Raw genomic sequence first — 18,868 nt, forward strand, 5'->3', positions numbered from 1 at the left:
AATGCCTATTTTAAGCGGGGTCAAATCATACATGTTTTAGTATTTGTTTTTACTCTGCAGTCCAGAGTTAGTAAGGTATATTCCAGGGGAAGTCGTGGCTTAATGGTTAGAGAGCCAGACTCATAATGCAAAGGTTGCGGGTTCGAGTCTTGTACAGGCAGGGATTGTAGGTGGGGGGAGTGAATGTACAGCGCTCTCTCCACCTTCAATACCACGACTGAGGTGGCCTTGAGCAAGGCACCGAACCCCCAACTGCTCCCCGGGCGCCGCAGCAAAAAATGGCTGCTCTGGGTGTGTGTGTGTGTGCGTGCGTGCGTGTGTGCGTGCGTGCGTGCGCGTGCACTTTGGATGGGATAAATGCAGTAGCACCTCACTGATCCAGGGGGCGTGGTTGGATCCACATCTAGGGGGTGGAGATTGGTAGGTTTAGGGATGGAGAAGGGTGGGTTTAGGGATCAGGGGGTGGAGATGGGAAGGTTTAGGTATATGTAAGGTGTGAGGAGTTGGATCTGGATCCAACCACGCCCCCTGGATCTTGTGTTCTGCAATGAGGACCATCTTGATAAATGCAGAGCACTAATTCTGAGTAAGGGTCACCATACTTGGCCACGTTGCGTCACTTTCACTTTTCACTTTCAAATATTGGCCATTAATGGGCATTCGTGCTAACATCGACTAAATCTGTTTACCTGCAGTGTCCAGCTGTATTCAGGGTGTATTCAGACTTTTGTTTGCTGTGCATTTGTCACTGATAATCATGTCTCATTGAAAATGAAGAAAGATTAGATTCAATAAATGCTCTTTTTGGACTAGGGATGAAGTTGAAAGTTTCTTAGTTTTGAAAGTTACACTTTGATTTTACTATTTAACCCTATAAAGCCTACACTATATGCAAATTTTAAGGCCTATAAATTATCAACATGATATAAATACATATGTACAAACATGTTGTACTGCATAGTCTACTACTTTCCTTCTGCAATGTGATTGATAGGTCATACTTTTTCATCAAGGTCTTTTAGTATAACTTTAAAAAGACCTCCAAGTGTCTGATTCCAGGCCTGGCAGTGAGTGTGTTTTGGGACTTTTTCAAATATTGCTAACCTAATGGACACTCTCTGGAAGAATATTGCATTATTTTTAGTACGGCCATGTCCAAATTTGTATACTATATAGACATATGTTCATGTTTCAAGACTTAGCACTGAATTTGAAAGAAAATGTCCTCTGAAAATCGGACTGCAGATTCCTTGCATTAAATAAATAAATCAAGCCTCAGGTCTCACAGCACAAAGGTGGACACTTTTATTTATTAAAATCAACCTACACCTAAAATCCATTTATACAGCCACAAATCTCACAAGGATAGCAGCAGAGCAATAAGCAGCTTCATTAGACCTTCACACTTAAAGACTATTGCCCATATGTGTCATGAACACTGCAACAACTGGACATTTTCATAATACCAGATCATAAATAGCATGATACAAAAGGTTTTTTCAGGGAGTGTATTGTTTGTAAAATTTGTCTGTTAAGCTATTTGCAATAATGTGGGCCAATTATTTGATATGAACGCACTTAAAGTACAATGAAAGATCAATAATCGAGCTGAATTCTCAGATAGGATACAGCTATGATGTACTGTATTTCTCTTTACTTCAGTAAACTGGACTACAAAATGACTATTATATCAGCATTACTTTTCCATTGAGAAGGTCCCTGGTCACCTAATACAGTATTTGTGTGTTTATATGAAAGGTAATAGCCTAACTTTGAACATGTTAAAGTGTATATGTACAAACAAAGTAAACAGTCCAATGAATTTAGCACAAAAGGAATAAAAGTGAATTCTGAAGTTTTTCAGAGACTGATATTCCACTTGATCTTATAGGTTTTTGAGAGCTTCTTGTTTACATATATAGATCAAAGATTACATTATGAAGCATTATGAAGCAATTCATAATTTACATAAAGTCTGAGTCAGAAAGTGAAGCATTTAAAACCTTAAGAGCTTGGATTACATTCAAATCAGTGTTTACACCACAAAACAACTCGCCAGAACCCACGTCATTATTAAAACCTTCAGTTTCAAAAGAAAAAAGTTCAGTCAGTAGTTATTTGTAATTATTTCTTTCCATTTTCACTTTAATTAAATATTTTTTAATTTACTTTCCCTCACAACAATATTTCCAACAGACAACATACTTTCTTGCACCTTAAAGCTTTCACTTTCAACAGCTTCCAGCAGTTCATTCATGAAATTAAAACAAAGCCCGGATGTTCTAAAAGATGAGTAGAGCCTGCTTTTAATTTATACTGTTGAAATTAGCAGACATCACATCACATGATAGTACAAACAACACAAGGTGTTCATTAAATATAGGCCTTGATTCCAAATGTATAAGTTAAAATTAAATGTCTAATATAGGAACTAAACGCCATGAGAGTGTTCATGAAAATATTTGTGCGGAGTGCAAACCTCTCCACATCCACCATCCACATTCCTTTGTTTTTTAAGATTTTAAATGTAGATTAAGTCTTGGTAATCAAATTTAAAATTATTTGATTTATTATTTTTTATTTGACACAAAATTGACCATTAGTCAATTAAAAAATTGACAATTGAACAAAACAAAACAAAAAATGCAACCTTGGGGTTGAGAGTATAATAAGAAACAAACAAACAAACAAAATGTTCAGCCAAAGGTCCAGTCGACTTCATTCATTTGCTCTTTATTCCGTCCTCAAGCACATCTCAGTTCTCTACATCCTTTCAGCCTGATTTATCTCCAGACCTCCACATTATTTTTCTGTGATAAGCTTTTCCCAGGGCTCAGCTTGTTGGACTTACTGGCCGGCCTTCTCCCTTGGCCTCACCGTCTCCTGGAACGCCAGCCGTGATTGATCAGCTGCCTCTAGTAAGGCCTCCATCTCCGGGCTGTCAAGATTGACCAGTTCACCTTCCTCCAGCCTTGACACTAAACCTCCTTCCTGCGCTGCAAGACCCTCATGGACCTCCTCGTTCTGCTCCACCTGCTCCTCCTCTTCCTCTTCCTCTGGTTCTGGCGTGGGTTCGATCTCACCCTCACGGATCTTCTTGACGTGGAAGGTGAAGGGCGGTACGCGGTAGGTGGTTGATTTGGAGCGGGCGTAGATGGTGTGATTGGGCGTCAGTGACTTCTTCATCTTCTCTCTGGAGCTGCGGATCTTCTCCCGGCGCTCGGTGTTAGGCGTCATCTTTGTTCCTAGCTTACCCATCTTCTTGCCCAGGCTCTTCTTGGTCTTCTCAAGGTTCTCTCGGGTTCTCTGACGTGTCTTCTCCAGGTTCTCTTTAGTTCTCTGTCGGGTTTTCTCCAGGTTCTCCTTGGTTTTCTGTCTGGTCTTGTCCATCTGCTCCTTGCTGAAGGCTATCTTCAGCTTGTCCACCTTCTGGAGGCCGCTGCGTTTGATGCGTTCAGCACGAGATTCCTCTATGATCTCCTCAACCTCAACTTCCTCTTCAGAGCCATGGTCTTCCTCTGCTCCTTCACTCAGCACCAGCTCTCCTTCCTCTCCTGCAGCCACTGGCTTCTTAGAGACCTTCACAGGTTTTACCTTGTCCTGAGAGAAAAGGTGAGAAAAATTAAAGAACTAAGATTAGATTAGACCAGGCAGATCAGAATATTTTTGAACTTCCAGATTTGAATCTAAGCAGTTGGTATTAAATTAATCATGAATAGCACCATTTCTTACTACAGAGAATCAGAGAAATTGTCACTTTCAGTATTACTGTCAGACAAAAAGTACTGAATATAAAAATCAAATAGGTGCAAATACATGTTTAATAAGAGCGTACTCAGCAGACTTTGTTTCTGTCCATAATACTCAGGGGGGTCATGACCCTTTAAACCAGGGCTCTTCAACTAGTTTCTTTTGAGGGCTGGAAAACAGGGGTGTACAGGGGGTGAGTCCAATATCTGAGCAATATTTGTCCCTGATTTTTTCAATCAAAACAGTGGCAAAAAATTGTCTAAGTATTAATATTACTATAGTATTATTGCAGTGTTCGTCTTGTTTTTAGACCGATTGCTTTGAATTCTTCATGAAACTAATATCTAATAATAGTTTACAGATTGTTTTCATAACCAGTTATACTTCATTCTGTCTCAAGACTTATAATCGCTCTATATTGTTACCCCTAAACTTGTTCTTAACATGGTGTTTTATATCCCATTGAGTCATTCAGTCCTCATTTGCAGGTCATGCAGATAGACTGATATGAAATTCAGGACATGATATAACTCGTCTCAGCACTGGGAAAGATAATCACCATGATTACACGGGTAGAGGAACTTTGTAGCAAGTTAATAAACTGATTTCTATGCAACTAGAATGAGAAAATGTCAATGTGATTCATTTTAAATATGGGCCGTTAGTAAAATCAAATAGAGTCCACAGACGAATATAGCACTCTAGAGGGCACTGTAACTGCGATGGTTCATATGTAAATTAGGAAAAACGCTTTTAAAGCAAAACAAGATAGTTTGGTTTAAAATTTTAAATTAACAGATATATAAATTACAAATTTGAACAACATCTAATATATACATACATACATACACACACACACACACACACACACACACACACACACACACATATATATATATAGATAGATATATATATATATATATATATATATATATATATATCTCGTGTCTTCTCACAGGTGTACAGGATCGAGTATTTTTATTAAAGAAATAAACACCACAAACACACACAAACACACAAACAAACAAAAGTGTCAAATTGATTGTCAAATGCATTGGTGCATATACAGTTTTAGAACTTGTAACACAAGTTAAAAGAACAGAATCTTGAACAGAGTTATAAATAGCATGTTTTATCTTTGTGTGGTTTAAATGTTCAATTGCATTTTGGGGTTGTAGTAAACCGCACTGGCTCACCTAGAGAACCAAAGTCTTCTGAAAGACCGAAATAGTAAAAAGCTCTTATTCAGTCTCTTTTGAACACTCAACTAGGGCCCTGTAAGCAATTCAAAGAGATTTATCACCAAAAAAAAAAAGCATCACAGAATTCCCCCGGAGAACTGTTTGCTAAAAAATACACTAATTCAAGTACAAACACAACAATGCAAAGCCATCTATTTGAGTGAGACATGGCCACATCAATTTAAAGAGAATTTCAGCAGATATTTGAACACAAAATGTAGGTTAAAAGATACTTGATAACATCCATATTAGACAAACGTGTTCTACCCATAAAACAGATGCTATTTTGAGAAGGAAAAGCATAGTAATGGTATCAACTCTCCGCCCAGCTTGTAAGTTATCATATTATGTTATTTAATCATATGCCGATGTAAAGACAGCTGGTTTATTCCTTCTCTTGATCATAATGGCTGTATCAAAAGGTATAACACACCCTCTGGTGGTCAAAAGAAGATTTTACACTATGCAGGTCTCTCCTTACAATTTACAAATAATCATCTTTCTGTTATCCACGAATCCATTTTTTTTCTCTGGCCCCGTGCCAATGAAAGTCCACGTAAATTTGCACGTGTTTCCTTTCCTGGTTGTGAAGGCTGATGATGTATGTATGCGTTTATTTTGGGGCTGGCATTTCTCTCTTTGTATTCCATCTGTCTCATTCCTTGAACAGTGCTCATTCATTCACTCCTTAATCACCTATTACTGTATCACTATTCCATTCTGCACACTAACCAGTAAATACTGATGCTGTCACCATAGTAACTGCATCCACTCAGTGACTCACAGACAGCTCAGATTCAAGCACTGGACTGAAGACCTGCAGGAACTGTGCTGTGTGTATGTGTGTGTGTGTGTATGAGAGAGAGAGACATAACAGACACCTAATAAACATCCCAGATAAACTGCATAGTGTTAGATGTGAGCTTTACTTTATGTCTTGGCTGATTTTAGTGATGCCTCCATTTGAGTTTAGCAGCTGTTTGTCTTCCATTCATTTGGCATGTCAAAAAGTTTCATATTTTGATCCAAAAAAGTTAGTTCTTATCTGAACCTGGGTTCGATAAACACCCTAAAACTCCAGAACAAGCCAGAATTTAGAGGTCCGGAGATGTCTGAGGTGTTACACAATGCTGAAAATGTGCAGTGATCATTGCACATTCACCGCAAACTCTCAATTCAAACAGCCAAAGCCAACAGAGAGAACTCAGTGTAAACACACATAGAATTACTGAGAATATATGTAAATACTGGGGAGCAAATCACGTAACTGGAAAGATCCCTTTTTCATAACAATTTGATGGGCCACAACAAATTCCAGTAGCGTGTCCTGGTGAATAATATGGATTCAAGGAATTGACTGCATTATGTTTTGCAGCTGAATCACAGATGTTATGATTAAGATGGCACATCAGCAACTGCTCCTAATTATTTCCATATGTCTCCATGTCCTCTGTATTGAAAGGGTCAAGATCCACCCATAAACATAAAAGTAATTTATAATGTAAATTTACAGATGTGGTCTGTAACAGCAAGCAAGTCAAAGATTTAGTTTGTCGTAAATAATGACAACACTGAAAATCAGACAATTTTAATTAAAAAGCTGAAATTAGACAGTACTGGTAAAACACATCATGCAAAATATATTTAAATAAAATAACATTTATATTATTCAAATTATTTTAATGTACAATATATTACTAAAATTAATTATGATGATCAAATCAGTCTATTTTAGATAGCAGCAATTATTTTAATTTATTAATTATATTTTAATGACTAAATTCATAAACAGAGCTTGTATTAAACAGTGAATCTAAAAATAATTACAGTGCAGAAAATAACTGTTGTCAGAAACTGATTGAAATGAGGGTCATCACTGTAAATATATATCTGCAACTGCCATGAATTCTCTTATAAAGCAACAGACTACTTTAATGTAAACCATTGTCAAAATCATTGAAATCATTAAATTTCTTACAGAAGAGAAATAAGTTCATACTGTGCATTGTGGCCATTACTGGAACATATCACCCGAAACTAAGGTCAAAAGTGCCAAAACCCAATCAATATGCACAACAAAGTCCAATTTTAGATAGATTCTTGTAAATATAACAATTTCAATTATTGTAAATGCAACAATTTTAGCAAACCAAATGCCTAGAGTTGGGTCACTGGGTACAAGGTTTAAACCAGAGTCCAAAATGAACACTTACAGAGCACTGAATCCCTGTAAAATCTGGCTTTGGGGAGTAAATAAAATGTTTGCCAGTTGGCTGGTGTCTTAGCACACGGTTTAAACGTAACTATTTCTTAGTGGAAGTTTTTCTAGGACGTTTAAACTTTCACTCTGGCTATACTTTTTAGCTGACTAAAGCAAAAGTGCAGCAAAATCACAATTGGTTGTTATATTTTTGTGACAGATGCAGTGTCTCATATAACACAATGATCTGCACTATTTTCCACTAAAATTCGGCTGATAAGAAATATATATGGCCAGTAAATTCTCAATTCACTCAAAAAGTTCATTTTGGGTACTGGTTGCAACTATGTAGTACTGGCAAAAGCAATAGTACAAATACAGTAACCGTAAATACGACATTAATGCTGCTGCCAGTGTGTCTGGTGCCGTGTAATACCCTCAAACTCCTGCTCAAAAGCTCTAGGCTAAAAAGAATGTCAGTCCACACTGTATATATAGAAGATCCCCATCTAACCCCCTAAAAGAGGAGAACAATTACCCAGATAAACAGCGATCTATGGACCATGGCACCATGACAACTGTTACCAAGACAGCGGTAAAAACATTTGGTGCAGTCGTTCGCATGACATATACAGCTAAACAAAATCAGCCGGTGATGAGTAGATAACAGCTGTTTGTGTGTGTGTGTGTGTGTGTGTGTGTGTGTGTGTGTGTGTTAGAGGCATGATGTTGAAAGGCATGTGAAGGTAGAGGCACTGAAAAGCTTTTGACTTCTGTTGGGTTCAGAGCAGCAGCTGTACAGCAGAACTCCTACTGAGAAAATAAAAAATAATAACTTTTACCATGACTTTAGTATGGGTTTTGTGACAGGTATTACAAAAATACAATCTCTCTCTTGCATAAGAGACAAGATATTTGTTGTGTCAGTCAGGACACCAGAACCACAAGTGCACATGCATTATTTTTTTAAGGGTAAGACGCCATTAACAAAAGAATAAAACAGGCATAACAACACACACTACTGAACCTGTTTCTCATTGGCTAAAGGTTATATTAAACTACTGCGGTTGAAACAGGAGCCATCTGCTGTTTTTATATATCTGACAGCTTCATAATGTCAAAGAGGTACAGGCTTTTCAACCATTAACTTATTATATATATATATATATATATATATATATATATATATATATATATATATATATATATATATATATATATATATATATATATAATATATAATATACATTGTGTGTGTGTGTGTGTGTGTGTGTGTGTGTGTGTATATATATATATATATATATATATATATATATATATATATATATATACACACACAAAAAGAAATTAAAATAATTAAATTTAAATGTATTTAAAATACGTATTTAATTTTGGGTATTTTGTCATTTGTATTTTGTTTGACAAAAAAATGAAATGTAATTTGTCATTAAATACTTTGAGAGACATTAATTTGTATTTGAAATGCTTAAAATACTTAATCAAGGTCTTTTTATTCTCAGATAATACAATATCTTTCTTCACCTGTGTTAACAGTACTGCCAACTATAGCCTATCATCACAGTTTTTCCGGCTCTGCCTCGGGGTGTACCGAGGTATCCCCTCCCCACCGCCCCCATCCGAAAAAAGAAAGTCGTAGCGTAAGTGGAGGAAGGAAGGATCACGATACGCTTTCCTCGAGGTCCTACGTTTCAGGTCAAGCGCCCTGCCGGGACCGTGGGATCAAAGACCCCGAGTAATAGGGAGCACCCGTCTGTGGTTACGACCCCCCTTTTTTTCACAAACTGTGACGCATAGCAAGGCCTCAAACTTCCAAAAAAGAGTAAAACTCTCAGCGGTGGATCACTTGATGAAGAATGCAGCTAGCTGCGAGAAATAATGTGAATTGCAGAACACATTGATCATCAACACTTCGAACACACTTTGTGGCCCCAGGTTCCTCCCGGGGCCATGCCTGTCTGAGGGTCGCTTTCCCATTGATCGGGGGCCTCCAGGTCCCACGGCTGGAGCGTCTTAGGGGATGGGTCTCCCCATCCCTCTCCATCCTCCAAAATGCAGACTGCCTCAGGTCGTGTCCCATCTTCCCCCTCTAGGGGGAAAGAGCAGTGCCCCGTCAGAGCAAGGACAGAAAGTCCTTCTCCACGGCTGCCAGTGGGTCTGATCCCCCTCCGCTGTCGTTGGGGGGTTGGGCCGGGGGACGGTGGTGCATCGTGCCCCAGCTGGCGAACCTCTCTTAAGGCCAGCCTCCCCATTACAACCCCATCTCGATTACAAACTCAGAATAGATGAGACGACCTGCTGAATTTAAGCATATTACTAAGTGGAGGAAAAGAAATGAACAAGTATTCCCTCAGTAGCGGCGAGTGAATTGGGAAGAGCTCAGCCACGGGGCGAGGGAAATGCAGAAGACGTACAGAAGACCGCTCTCTTGACGCAGGCCGGGGGCCCAAGTCCTTCTGATGGAGGCTTAGCCGGTGGACGGTGTGAGGCCAGTAGCAGTGTCAGGTTGCTTGTAAATGCAGCCCAAAGTGGGTGGTTAACTCTATCTAAGGCTAAATACCGGCACAAGACCGATAGTCAACAAGTACCATGAGGGAAAGTTGAAAAGAACATTGAAGAGAAAGATCAAGAGGGCATGAAATTGTTAAGAGGTAAACAGGTGGGGTCCGCAGGGTCTGACCGGAGGATTCAACCTGGCGGATACGCTCAGCCGGGTTGCACACAAGGATCCCTCCTCCGATTTGGCTTGGAAGGATCAGGGGGCGGAGGTAGCTCATGCCCCGGTCACACGCTTTACAGCGCCCTCCCACACCGACTTCACTGCTTACCTCCGGGGCCGTGGACAGTGTCCTCATGCCTTCTCTCCTCCTGATGGCGTGGCGAAGTTGGCCACCCATCTGACCCGTCTTGAAACACGGACCAAGGAGTCTAACATACGTGCAAGTCAGAGTGTGTCCCCGATCCCCCACAGCGCAATGAAGGTGAAGTCCAAACATGGAGGAAAGACATCAACTTATCCATGTGACTCCAGTGGATTAACCACAATTTTATGAAGCATCATGAGTGCTTTCTTTGCATGAAAAAAATACATACTTTACCACTTCTACTGCATGAACACAATGCAGATCAGTATTTTCATAAAGTTGTAAATTATGTTTTTTTTTTGTTTGTTTTTGTCCAACCGTTCTGGGCTTTGAATGTGTAAGTTGCATTGCTGTTTATGGAGAGACAGAAAGCTCTCGGATTTCATAAAAAAAATTATAATGTGTTTGGAAGATGAACGAAGATCTTACAGGTGTGAAACGACATGAGGGTGAGTAATTAATGACAGAATTCATCCATGGTTCCATCTTCTAATTGGGGGAAAAACAATGAAAGATGATGTTTTGGTGCTCAGCGCAAACTAGCCAATTATGTATTAAAATATACTATCAGATATTACTCACTAACTTCATAACAGTGTAATTTTAATAAACCTCATCTGTCGACATGATGTCGGTGAATCACATTGGCCGTTGCTCGCTCGCATTACTTGAGTGCGTGCAAAAGCATGAACAGTAAATTGCTGGCCTCAGTTCAGTTAATGGCCACCGGTGTCGCTAATAACAAGGGTTTCTGAATTCTACATAGGGCCTGTATCAGCTACATGTCAGCATTTTTAGGAGTTAATCTTTACTGTTGACAGTGAAATAGCTTGAGGCATCCTCTTGAGTAGGACTAGGTGGTACGACAATACAGGTATCCAGGACTGCTTTATTTTTGACATCTGATTAAAAAAAAAAAAAAAAAACAATAAAGGAGTGATAAAGAAACTTGAAAAAATAACGCATAGACATTCTTGACAGAATTCTAGCAAATACAGTCGGTTGTGTCTTTAGTGAACATAAGAAATTAGAAGAAATATAGATCAATATATTAGATATATTGTATAGTGTTAGGGTTAAGTACATGTTGTTTATAAGTTGTCCAAGGAGGGGAAAGCACTTCTCTTTCTCATATGCATGTATAGAACTAAATGTAATGGCAATGTCTCTTGCACCTCAAATTAATCCTTGTGAATATTGTTTGTATTTTTGTATTTTGACAAATTACTTGTATTTTTACATTTTACATATAGTACATTTGATGAGCAAGTATTTGTAATTTGTAACAAAATAATTTTGATGTATTTGTGCCCATCTCTGTATATATATCAAATTCTGTTCTGTGAACCAAATAATCCAAAAAAATGTATCATGGTTTCCATAAAAATATAAAATACCAATAATAAGCAGCAGAACTGTTTTAAACATTAATAATAATAAGAAATGTTCCTTGAGCAGCAAATCAGAATATTAGAATGATTTCTGAAGGATCATGTGACACTGAAGACTGGAGTAATGATGCTGAAAATTCAGGTTTGTCCATCATAAGAATAAATTACAATTTAAAATATATTAAAATAAAATAAAATAAATAACAGTTCTTTCAGTAAATACAGTAAATAGTATTAACATTTTACAATATTACCCTTCCTGCTGATTAAACAAACGCAGCCTTGATGAGAATTATAAACTTAAAAACGTTTAAGTAAAAACATGTATAAAGTAAAATTACAGACCCCAATCTCTCTTACACAAATACACACAGACACACAATGTTTTATTTGTATTATAATCACTGCATTTGCTGCCACCATGATGCTCCTGACAAGCCAAACATGATTTTATTATTCAATGCACACAAGAACAAGAGTTGAAACTGCACTGCATCGGAGAGATGCTGAACTGAAATGGATAACATCCAGTATAATTGTATTAGAATGACTCCTAATCCCAGTTTATTATAAGTAAAGGTGTATTTTACCTTCAGATGTGTGTTGCTGTGTCTGGCTCTGCACTACTGTATCAAGTGTTTCTCCGTATTCATCTGCAGCCCTGCCCCATGCAAGTGATATGAAAGAATGCAGTAATTTCAGGACCTGGACCCGAATGCAGATGTCACTTCCTGTATCTCATATTTGACATATTACGCAACATGTTAAAAATGAGTTAAGTGACCAACTCTTCTGATGCTTTATAAACACATCCACACACAACAAACGGGTGGCAGCTCACGCCTCATTTATTCTCAGCCCGTTCATCAAACATTGCATTCTGGCCCGGACACACACACTAACACTTAACACACACTGCTGTCTGGGTGAATATGACACCCTGAATTCAGCGCAAAAATAGAGCAGAGGCCATCAGTAATGTTGAAGATCACGCAAACCCCCATAAGTCACAGCCACACCTCATCGTCTTCCGCCCAGCACACCACTACAGATGATGTGCACACCATTCAGATGATGTGCATCCCTAAAATAGTACGTTTTTGACATGCATGTTAATAACAGGTGCACAGCTGCAAAAGCAAATCATTTAAACAATGCAATAAAAATGTCTTCAAATTCGGTACCAGTAAAGCAGTCAGAAGTAAGTGGATATTTCAACAAATAAAATAAAAGGAACCTCATAAGGCTCTGCTTGCGTTTATAAATTCAACTTTTCTGGTATTAACTTCCAATGATACCTTCTGAGAATAACGATGTTAATGTCAGTTCTGAATAAATCAATTAGAATGTCCATTTATGAAATATTAATGTGTGTACTCTCTGCCTTTCTCACTCTCTCTCACACACACTTGTCACCTACAGGAGTCCAGTTTTACAGGGGTAATTTATGTAGGTCTCAGAGGTCTGTGATTAGATATCTGATAAATGCCAGTAGTGTAACCTGCAGCCTCAGTGGACATTCCACCAGAGAAGACTGAAACTGAGACTTCATGAGCAATTAGATCCACACACACAAACATATATGCACATGCACACACACATAGACTCAATGTGAAATACTATTACAATTTAAAATAACTGTTTTCTCTTTGAATACACACTGTAAAAAATAAGTGATTTTAACAGTAAAATACAGTAAAAATGATACAGTAAAAATCGTACTATATACGGTACTACGTGAATACTAAAAATCGTACTGTATATGGTGAATAACTAATTAAATTTGCTGTAAAACACTGTTAAAATGATGGATTTTGTGATTTACAGTGAAAAACCGTAAACTGACAAACTAATTAAATTTGCTGTAAAACACTGTTAAAATGATGGATTTTGTGATTTACAGTGAAAAACCGTAAACTGACATTCCCAGAATTCCCGACATGACACTTCAAACTTCACCTCAGTTGTGTACATTAGGGTTTTATCTTACATCTAAAGTTGTTAAATTAAAGTTTATTGCATTATTTCAGTATCATGGGTGTTATCATGATGGTGTTTAGTGTTTGAATGAATCTGTGCACCTTCTATATATTACTATTCCCATCCTCAGCTTGTGGAAAAGCTGTTTGTGATGAACTCTGATTCATCGTGTGACGTTAATCACCTGTTTTTGGTGGTTATTAGTGTATTACAATGGTACAAAACAAATATTAGTAGTTCAATAGGTATTTATATTAACATTATATAAATTATGAAAAATATTTTTCATAGTAAGGTTCTGGCAACCACAGCTGCCGATATTTTAACGTAAATGTCACTGATTTCTTTTAAAGTGTATACTGAATTCCTACTCATTCAAAACTCTGCAATCACAGTAAAAATCTATGTTTATCCTCTAGAAATAATGTTATTGTAGTAAAACCAATAATTTATATTATTAATATATTATAGTAATTACTGTTATATAAATGTATGACTACATAAATAAATACATTTAATATGGAAACCAGATGCTCTTTGGATCATCTCAAGACATGCAGCATAACATAATCATCAGACTGTACACAAATTTGTGGCAAACATGTAGGCACATGCACAAAAAGTGTGCATACTATTGTATTTATTGTATCAGTGTCAGTTATTATGCTAATAATGTAACTTGTGATTGTTTAAACTGATTTAGAATAAAAGCATTACAGAAGCATTTTCATGTGTGGTTCAGACTTTTGGAACCTTACTGTACTGTATGTATATGTGCACATTTGCTTTCTGGTAAACAAATATGCACATCTAATTCTGCATGCAGGCAATGACAATATTTGCATATGTTAACTGAATACATAAAAATACATAAAAATGAATTGCATATATCAACAGTGCCCATGTTTTTCAAACAGCTAATGTACGTTTCTGATTTTGCTCATTCCCAGGAGAGATACACAGAAAGTGTTCCTTTCTATGTGATATCTCTGGTGCATCTTCTCTGATTTTCCCTAATAGACTATAATGAACCTCATTAGATAACATCTGCCCAGAGAAATGATGGGGAATAGCTAATAGAACAACATTTCACAAAGATACCAATAAATGACCTCACTCACTCCCGTCATCACCACTGTTTTCCCCCCTGCAGCCTCTCAGAGCAGCGCTGGAAGGAAATGAGTTGTTAGTGGGGCTTAATAACTGCAGTAAGGCTGGTGTAGGGTAAACAACAGCAAAGTGCTGGAACACACTGAACCTCAACCTGTCTACATCTTACATGCTTATTAGACGCTTCTACTGCAGCACAATAATGTCACCATTAGACAGAAATAATAACATAAATACTGTAACATAAAAGAGTCTTTAATCACAATTATATTATGGAAAACAATTAATGTACCATCAACTTTCCTGTCAATCACTATAACAATATTACCATATAGGTACCAGTGGCTGATGTAATTTGCTGTATTTAATTCTGTAAAATGGTAATATAAAAAGTTTATTTTATTTTTAAAAATACAGTTATTTTATAGTCATGTAAATTGTCACTGTCAATCACACTGCTATAATGATATTATTATAAATGACAATGGCAGTTATCGTGCAAGGTAATTTATTGTATTAATGCTGTTAAATGTAATTTATTGTATTTAATGTTAAAATGCATTTTAGTATGCATTCAATAATATACTGTAATTATGTAAGTTACGTATTAAAAATAACATAATTAATACTAAAATTCTATTTATTTTCAAATATATTCTTGTAAATTGTCACTGTCAGTCATACTGCTATAAAAATATTACCATATAGTTGGAGATGGTGATGATATAAGGTAATTTACTGTATTTAATGCTGTAAAATTACATCCTAGTATTTAATACTAAACTATATTTTTAGTATTCATTTAATAATAGCAGCATGTAATCGATATTACATTATATTTATTTTATTTTAAAATATTTTCTTTTATATTTATGTAAATTGTCACACTTTATAATGATATTATCATATAGATCTCAAAGGCAGATTTAGGTAATTTACTGTATTTAATGCTGTAAAATGTAATTCATTTATTGTATTTACCACAAAAATTTATTTTTAGTATGTATTTAATATTATGCATGTAATAATAACATGGAATTAATATTAAATTATATTTCTTGTATTTAAAATCTAATATTTAAAAGTTGTGAACTGTGAGAAATGGTAGGATAAAGTTCAATGCAAAAGTCAGCCATACTTCTAAAACTGAAGGATTCTCTTTCCCTCTGGGCTGACGGTAGTGTCATTATGGTAGCCTTGTAGACATTAGCGCATTCTGCACTATAATTAGACTGTAAGAGAGAGTTTGAGGGGGGGTGGGGGTCTCAGAGTGAGTCTCCATCCATCCATACTGCAATCCAGCACGCTCTAAACAAACTTAATCCGACTCCAACACAGTCCAGCTCGCTTGCACAGGACTCTCTTTACAACTGCGCTCCACACAGCAGCGAATTCATCTACCCTACACACTGATCTAGCATTTTAACAAAACAACACCAGAGAAAGAATACACTTTCTACATATGAAGTGTAGTGTTATTTTTTAACAGAGTTTGCAACGTTGCACTTTTGCACACAATATTTCAGCATAAAAATATTTTGTGAAACATCACTGAATTGACACTGGCATTAGCATTTAAATCATGTCGTGATCATTCTTTCAGCTCAAACACGCCTATATGTCCATGTATATTACTGAATTTTTTAAAAAGTGATACATTCTTTGTATCACAGCCTGGTGGAGAACTGCATTATGCAAATTGCATATTCATATTCTATTGAAGTACAGTAAGATTAGCTATGATAAAGAGTGCGTGTAAACCATACACTCTCAATAATGAAAGGTTCACTTGGGAGGAACCATAAGATACAAAAGCCTTATTTATAGCTGAATAATACATATTAGTATGTAAAGTGTGCATATTAGTACCTTTTGAAAGAGTACCGCCCCAGTGACAGATTTGTATTCTTTTTCCTTTTTTTCAGCCAACTGTCTCTCCACAGTGAGAGAAAGAGACCCATTAAGGAAAACGTATAGGCCTTCTCTTTGTGAATGCAGTGTACAATTACCTTATTTCCCAGAAAGCACATGTACGTTGCTAAGATATCTGCGGAAAAAGTGCATCATGTGCAAAGCATTGCAATTTATTTTAAGAATCCTATTTGTAAACAAATATAATAATTAATTTAAAAATGATAATTAAATTGTATGCACATCTTTATTCAAAATGACTATCACTCAAAAGTTTGGGGTCAGTTAGTTTAAGAAGAAATTACTTTTATTCCGTAATGAAACAGAAAGTGGTCTAAGACTTTGCCCAATTTTTTTTTTTTTTTTTTGTGTGTATCAATCTTAAAATACACTTAGTAATAGATTTCATTATAATAGAATGAAGAAAAAGAAGCACATGAAACTGGATTTATACATTTATAAATGGCTTGAAATCGAATCATTTAATGCATTGAATTTTAATGCATCTCGGTCTGAATATCATATTTCACTTTTTTTCCACAGATTTCTATAAGTAAGCATCGTTACTATGCCAACCAGTGTGGAGATGTTAACAAAATTTAAAAAAAAAAATAAACTAAAAAAAAACCTAGACCAGCAAGGAAAAGACCACGGACCACCTGGACTCTAGCTTTTATAACCAATCACAATTAGCTCCAGTTCCACAATCAGAAGGTGATCTAGCCCATTAGTTAGAGCTGGGAATGGTAACCAAACTACTGTAGGTTCAAACCCTGCAAGAACAGAGCCATGCAGTGGAGTAAGGGTTGCTTGAGGGTTCCTTTAAGTACAAGCTAAAAGACTAATTAGTATCCATTAGTTAAGAAGAATGATGGAATGCCAGGCTCAGATATCAAAGACTTTGCAATCAGACGTTCTGCCAAGCACCCATTACTCACCTGGAAGATGAGCACTTTGAAGTTCTTCCTCTTGAGGAGCTCATGTTCATTGTTCTCCAGTTTTTTGATCTGTCCCACTTGCTTCTCCAGGTCCGTGCGCACACTCTTCACGTTGACGTTCACCTTCCGCACCTTGTCCAGGAGCTTGTTGACCGTCCCAGCCGTTCCAACATGACTCTTCGCCAGCTTTGCCAGCTCCGTCTGGATGCTGCTCATGTTCTTCTCCATGGTCTCCTGCTTGGCCTCGAGGCCTGTCTGAGTCTGCTGGATCTGGTCCACCACACCTATGATCTTGTCTAGGAGTGCCAGGACCTTCATGCCGGTAGCCTGGGCCTCGGATTTCTGGGCCTCACCACTGCCACCTCCATCGAGTCCTGGCCCCAAAACCAGGTCCACCTCTTCTGCTGAGTCGTCGTCGTCATCGTCATCATCATAGTCACCTCGTTTTGATTTGAACACCTTGGAGGTGGTGGCAGGTTTGGTGGCAGCAAGCACCAAGGCGACCTCCTCATCGTCATCAGAGACTTCGACAAAGACCGCACGCTCCAGTTTGAAGTCTGTGTCGGCCATGGCTTGGTTTCAAGTAGACGCCGATGAAACACACACAAGCTTACTTGCAGCTTGAGGGCAGAAGCATGCACACTTGTGGCACGGTGTGCAAGAAAGCCGTCCTAGGGTAAAAATAAAGCACTAAAAAAAGACTTGAATGACAGCAGACACCTAGCAATCAGAGTGGAATGACTCCAACTTGCAAGCAACAAGCTTCAGTAACTCTTTCAAACTCTTCTTGGCTACTGTCACATGTACTACCTACTACCACTATGCACTACTCTCTAGGTTTGCTATAATACCTCAAACTTTCCCTCCCTTTCTCTTTTCGTCAAGTCTACTCTGGGACCTCGGCCAGTCGGTGGAAGCAGACTCTCGCTCCAAGGTTTGTGGGAGTGCGTGTGACCACAGCTCCCTGTGAAGCCCGTCCGTCAGGTCTTCCCTTTCCCTCCATTGTCCGGCCCTCTACCGTGATCACTTACTGTAAGGTCACACCCACACTGACCCTTTAAGGGGAGTCTCCACCCTCCCTAGAGCCTGGCAAGGGACACGAGAATACATACCCACCCATTAATTTATGCAAGAGTATGAGACAAACAACTCAAATCGATTTATGACTCATTCAAGCGTAAACCTGATCTTGAAAATTACTATCAAAGACATTTTGTGTTACTGGAAACAACATAGGCATTACAATAAATGAGTCTAGATAAATGGACACTTGTATAACAATAACATTTTAAACTTTGTGTTCCAAGTGCGTTAAAATTTAGTTAATATAGACATTTCTGTTTGTATGGGGTTTGCGAAGTTCCAGACCAGAGTAAGAGAGTGGTGTGGAGTGGAAGCAGAGTTATGTGATTTTGATGAGTGAGGAGCAGTTTTTATTTATTTATTTATTTTTTAATGTTTGCTT

The 18,868-nt window shown here is 37.5% G+C and overlaps 1 protein-coding gene and 1 pseudogene across 1 annotated transcript; one reads left to right on the forward strand and one right to left on the reverse strand.

The window, feature by feature from the left end:
• Positions 1–1,280: 1,280 nt before the first annotated feature.
• Positions 1,281–18,608, reverse strand: LOC109112129 (caveolae-associated protein 1-like). Its single transcript, XM_042726639.1, has 2 exons — positions 17,404–18,608; positions 1,281–3,600 (listed from the first exon to the last, which is right to left on the reverse strand). Exons 1-2 carry the CDS (start codon positions 17,971–17,973, stop codon positions 2,848–2,850), a joined length of 1,323 nt encoding a protein of 440 aa, XP_042582573.1. The 5' UTR covers positions 17,974–18,608; the 3' UTR covers positions 1,281–2,847.
• LOC122139127 lies at positions 9,036–9,177 on the forward strand (annotated as a pseudogene).
• Positions 18,609–18,868: the final 260 nt, after the last annotated feature.

Source organism: Cyprinus carpio, chromosome A3 (assembly GCF_018340385.1).
Source record: "Cyprinus carpio isolate SPL01 chromosome A3, ASM1834038v1, whole genome shotgun sequence".
Lineage (NCBI taxonomy): Eukaryota > Metazoa > Chordata > Actinopteri > Cypriniformes > Cyprinidae > Cyprinus > Cyprinus carpio.

Excerpts from the sequence above, each read along its gene's own strand:
- LOC109112129 (XM_042726639.1), bottom strand. The coding sequence starts at position 17,973 with ATGGCCGACACAGACTTCAAACTGGAGCGTGCGGTCTTTGTCGAAGTC. Across the intron at positions 3,601-17,403 it reads TCAAAGTGCTCATCTTCCAG|GACAAGGTAAAACCTGTGAA; the intron begins GTGAGTAATGGG and ends CTTTTCTCTCAG.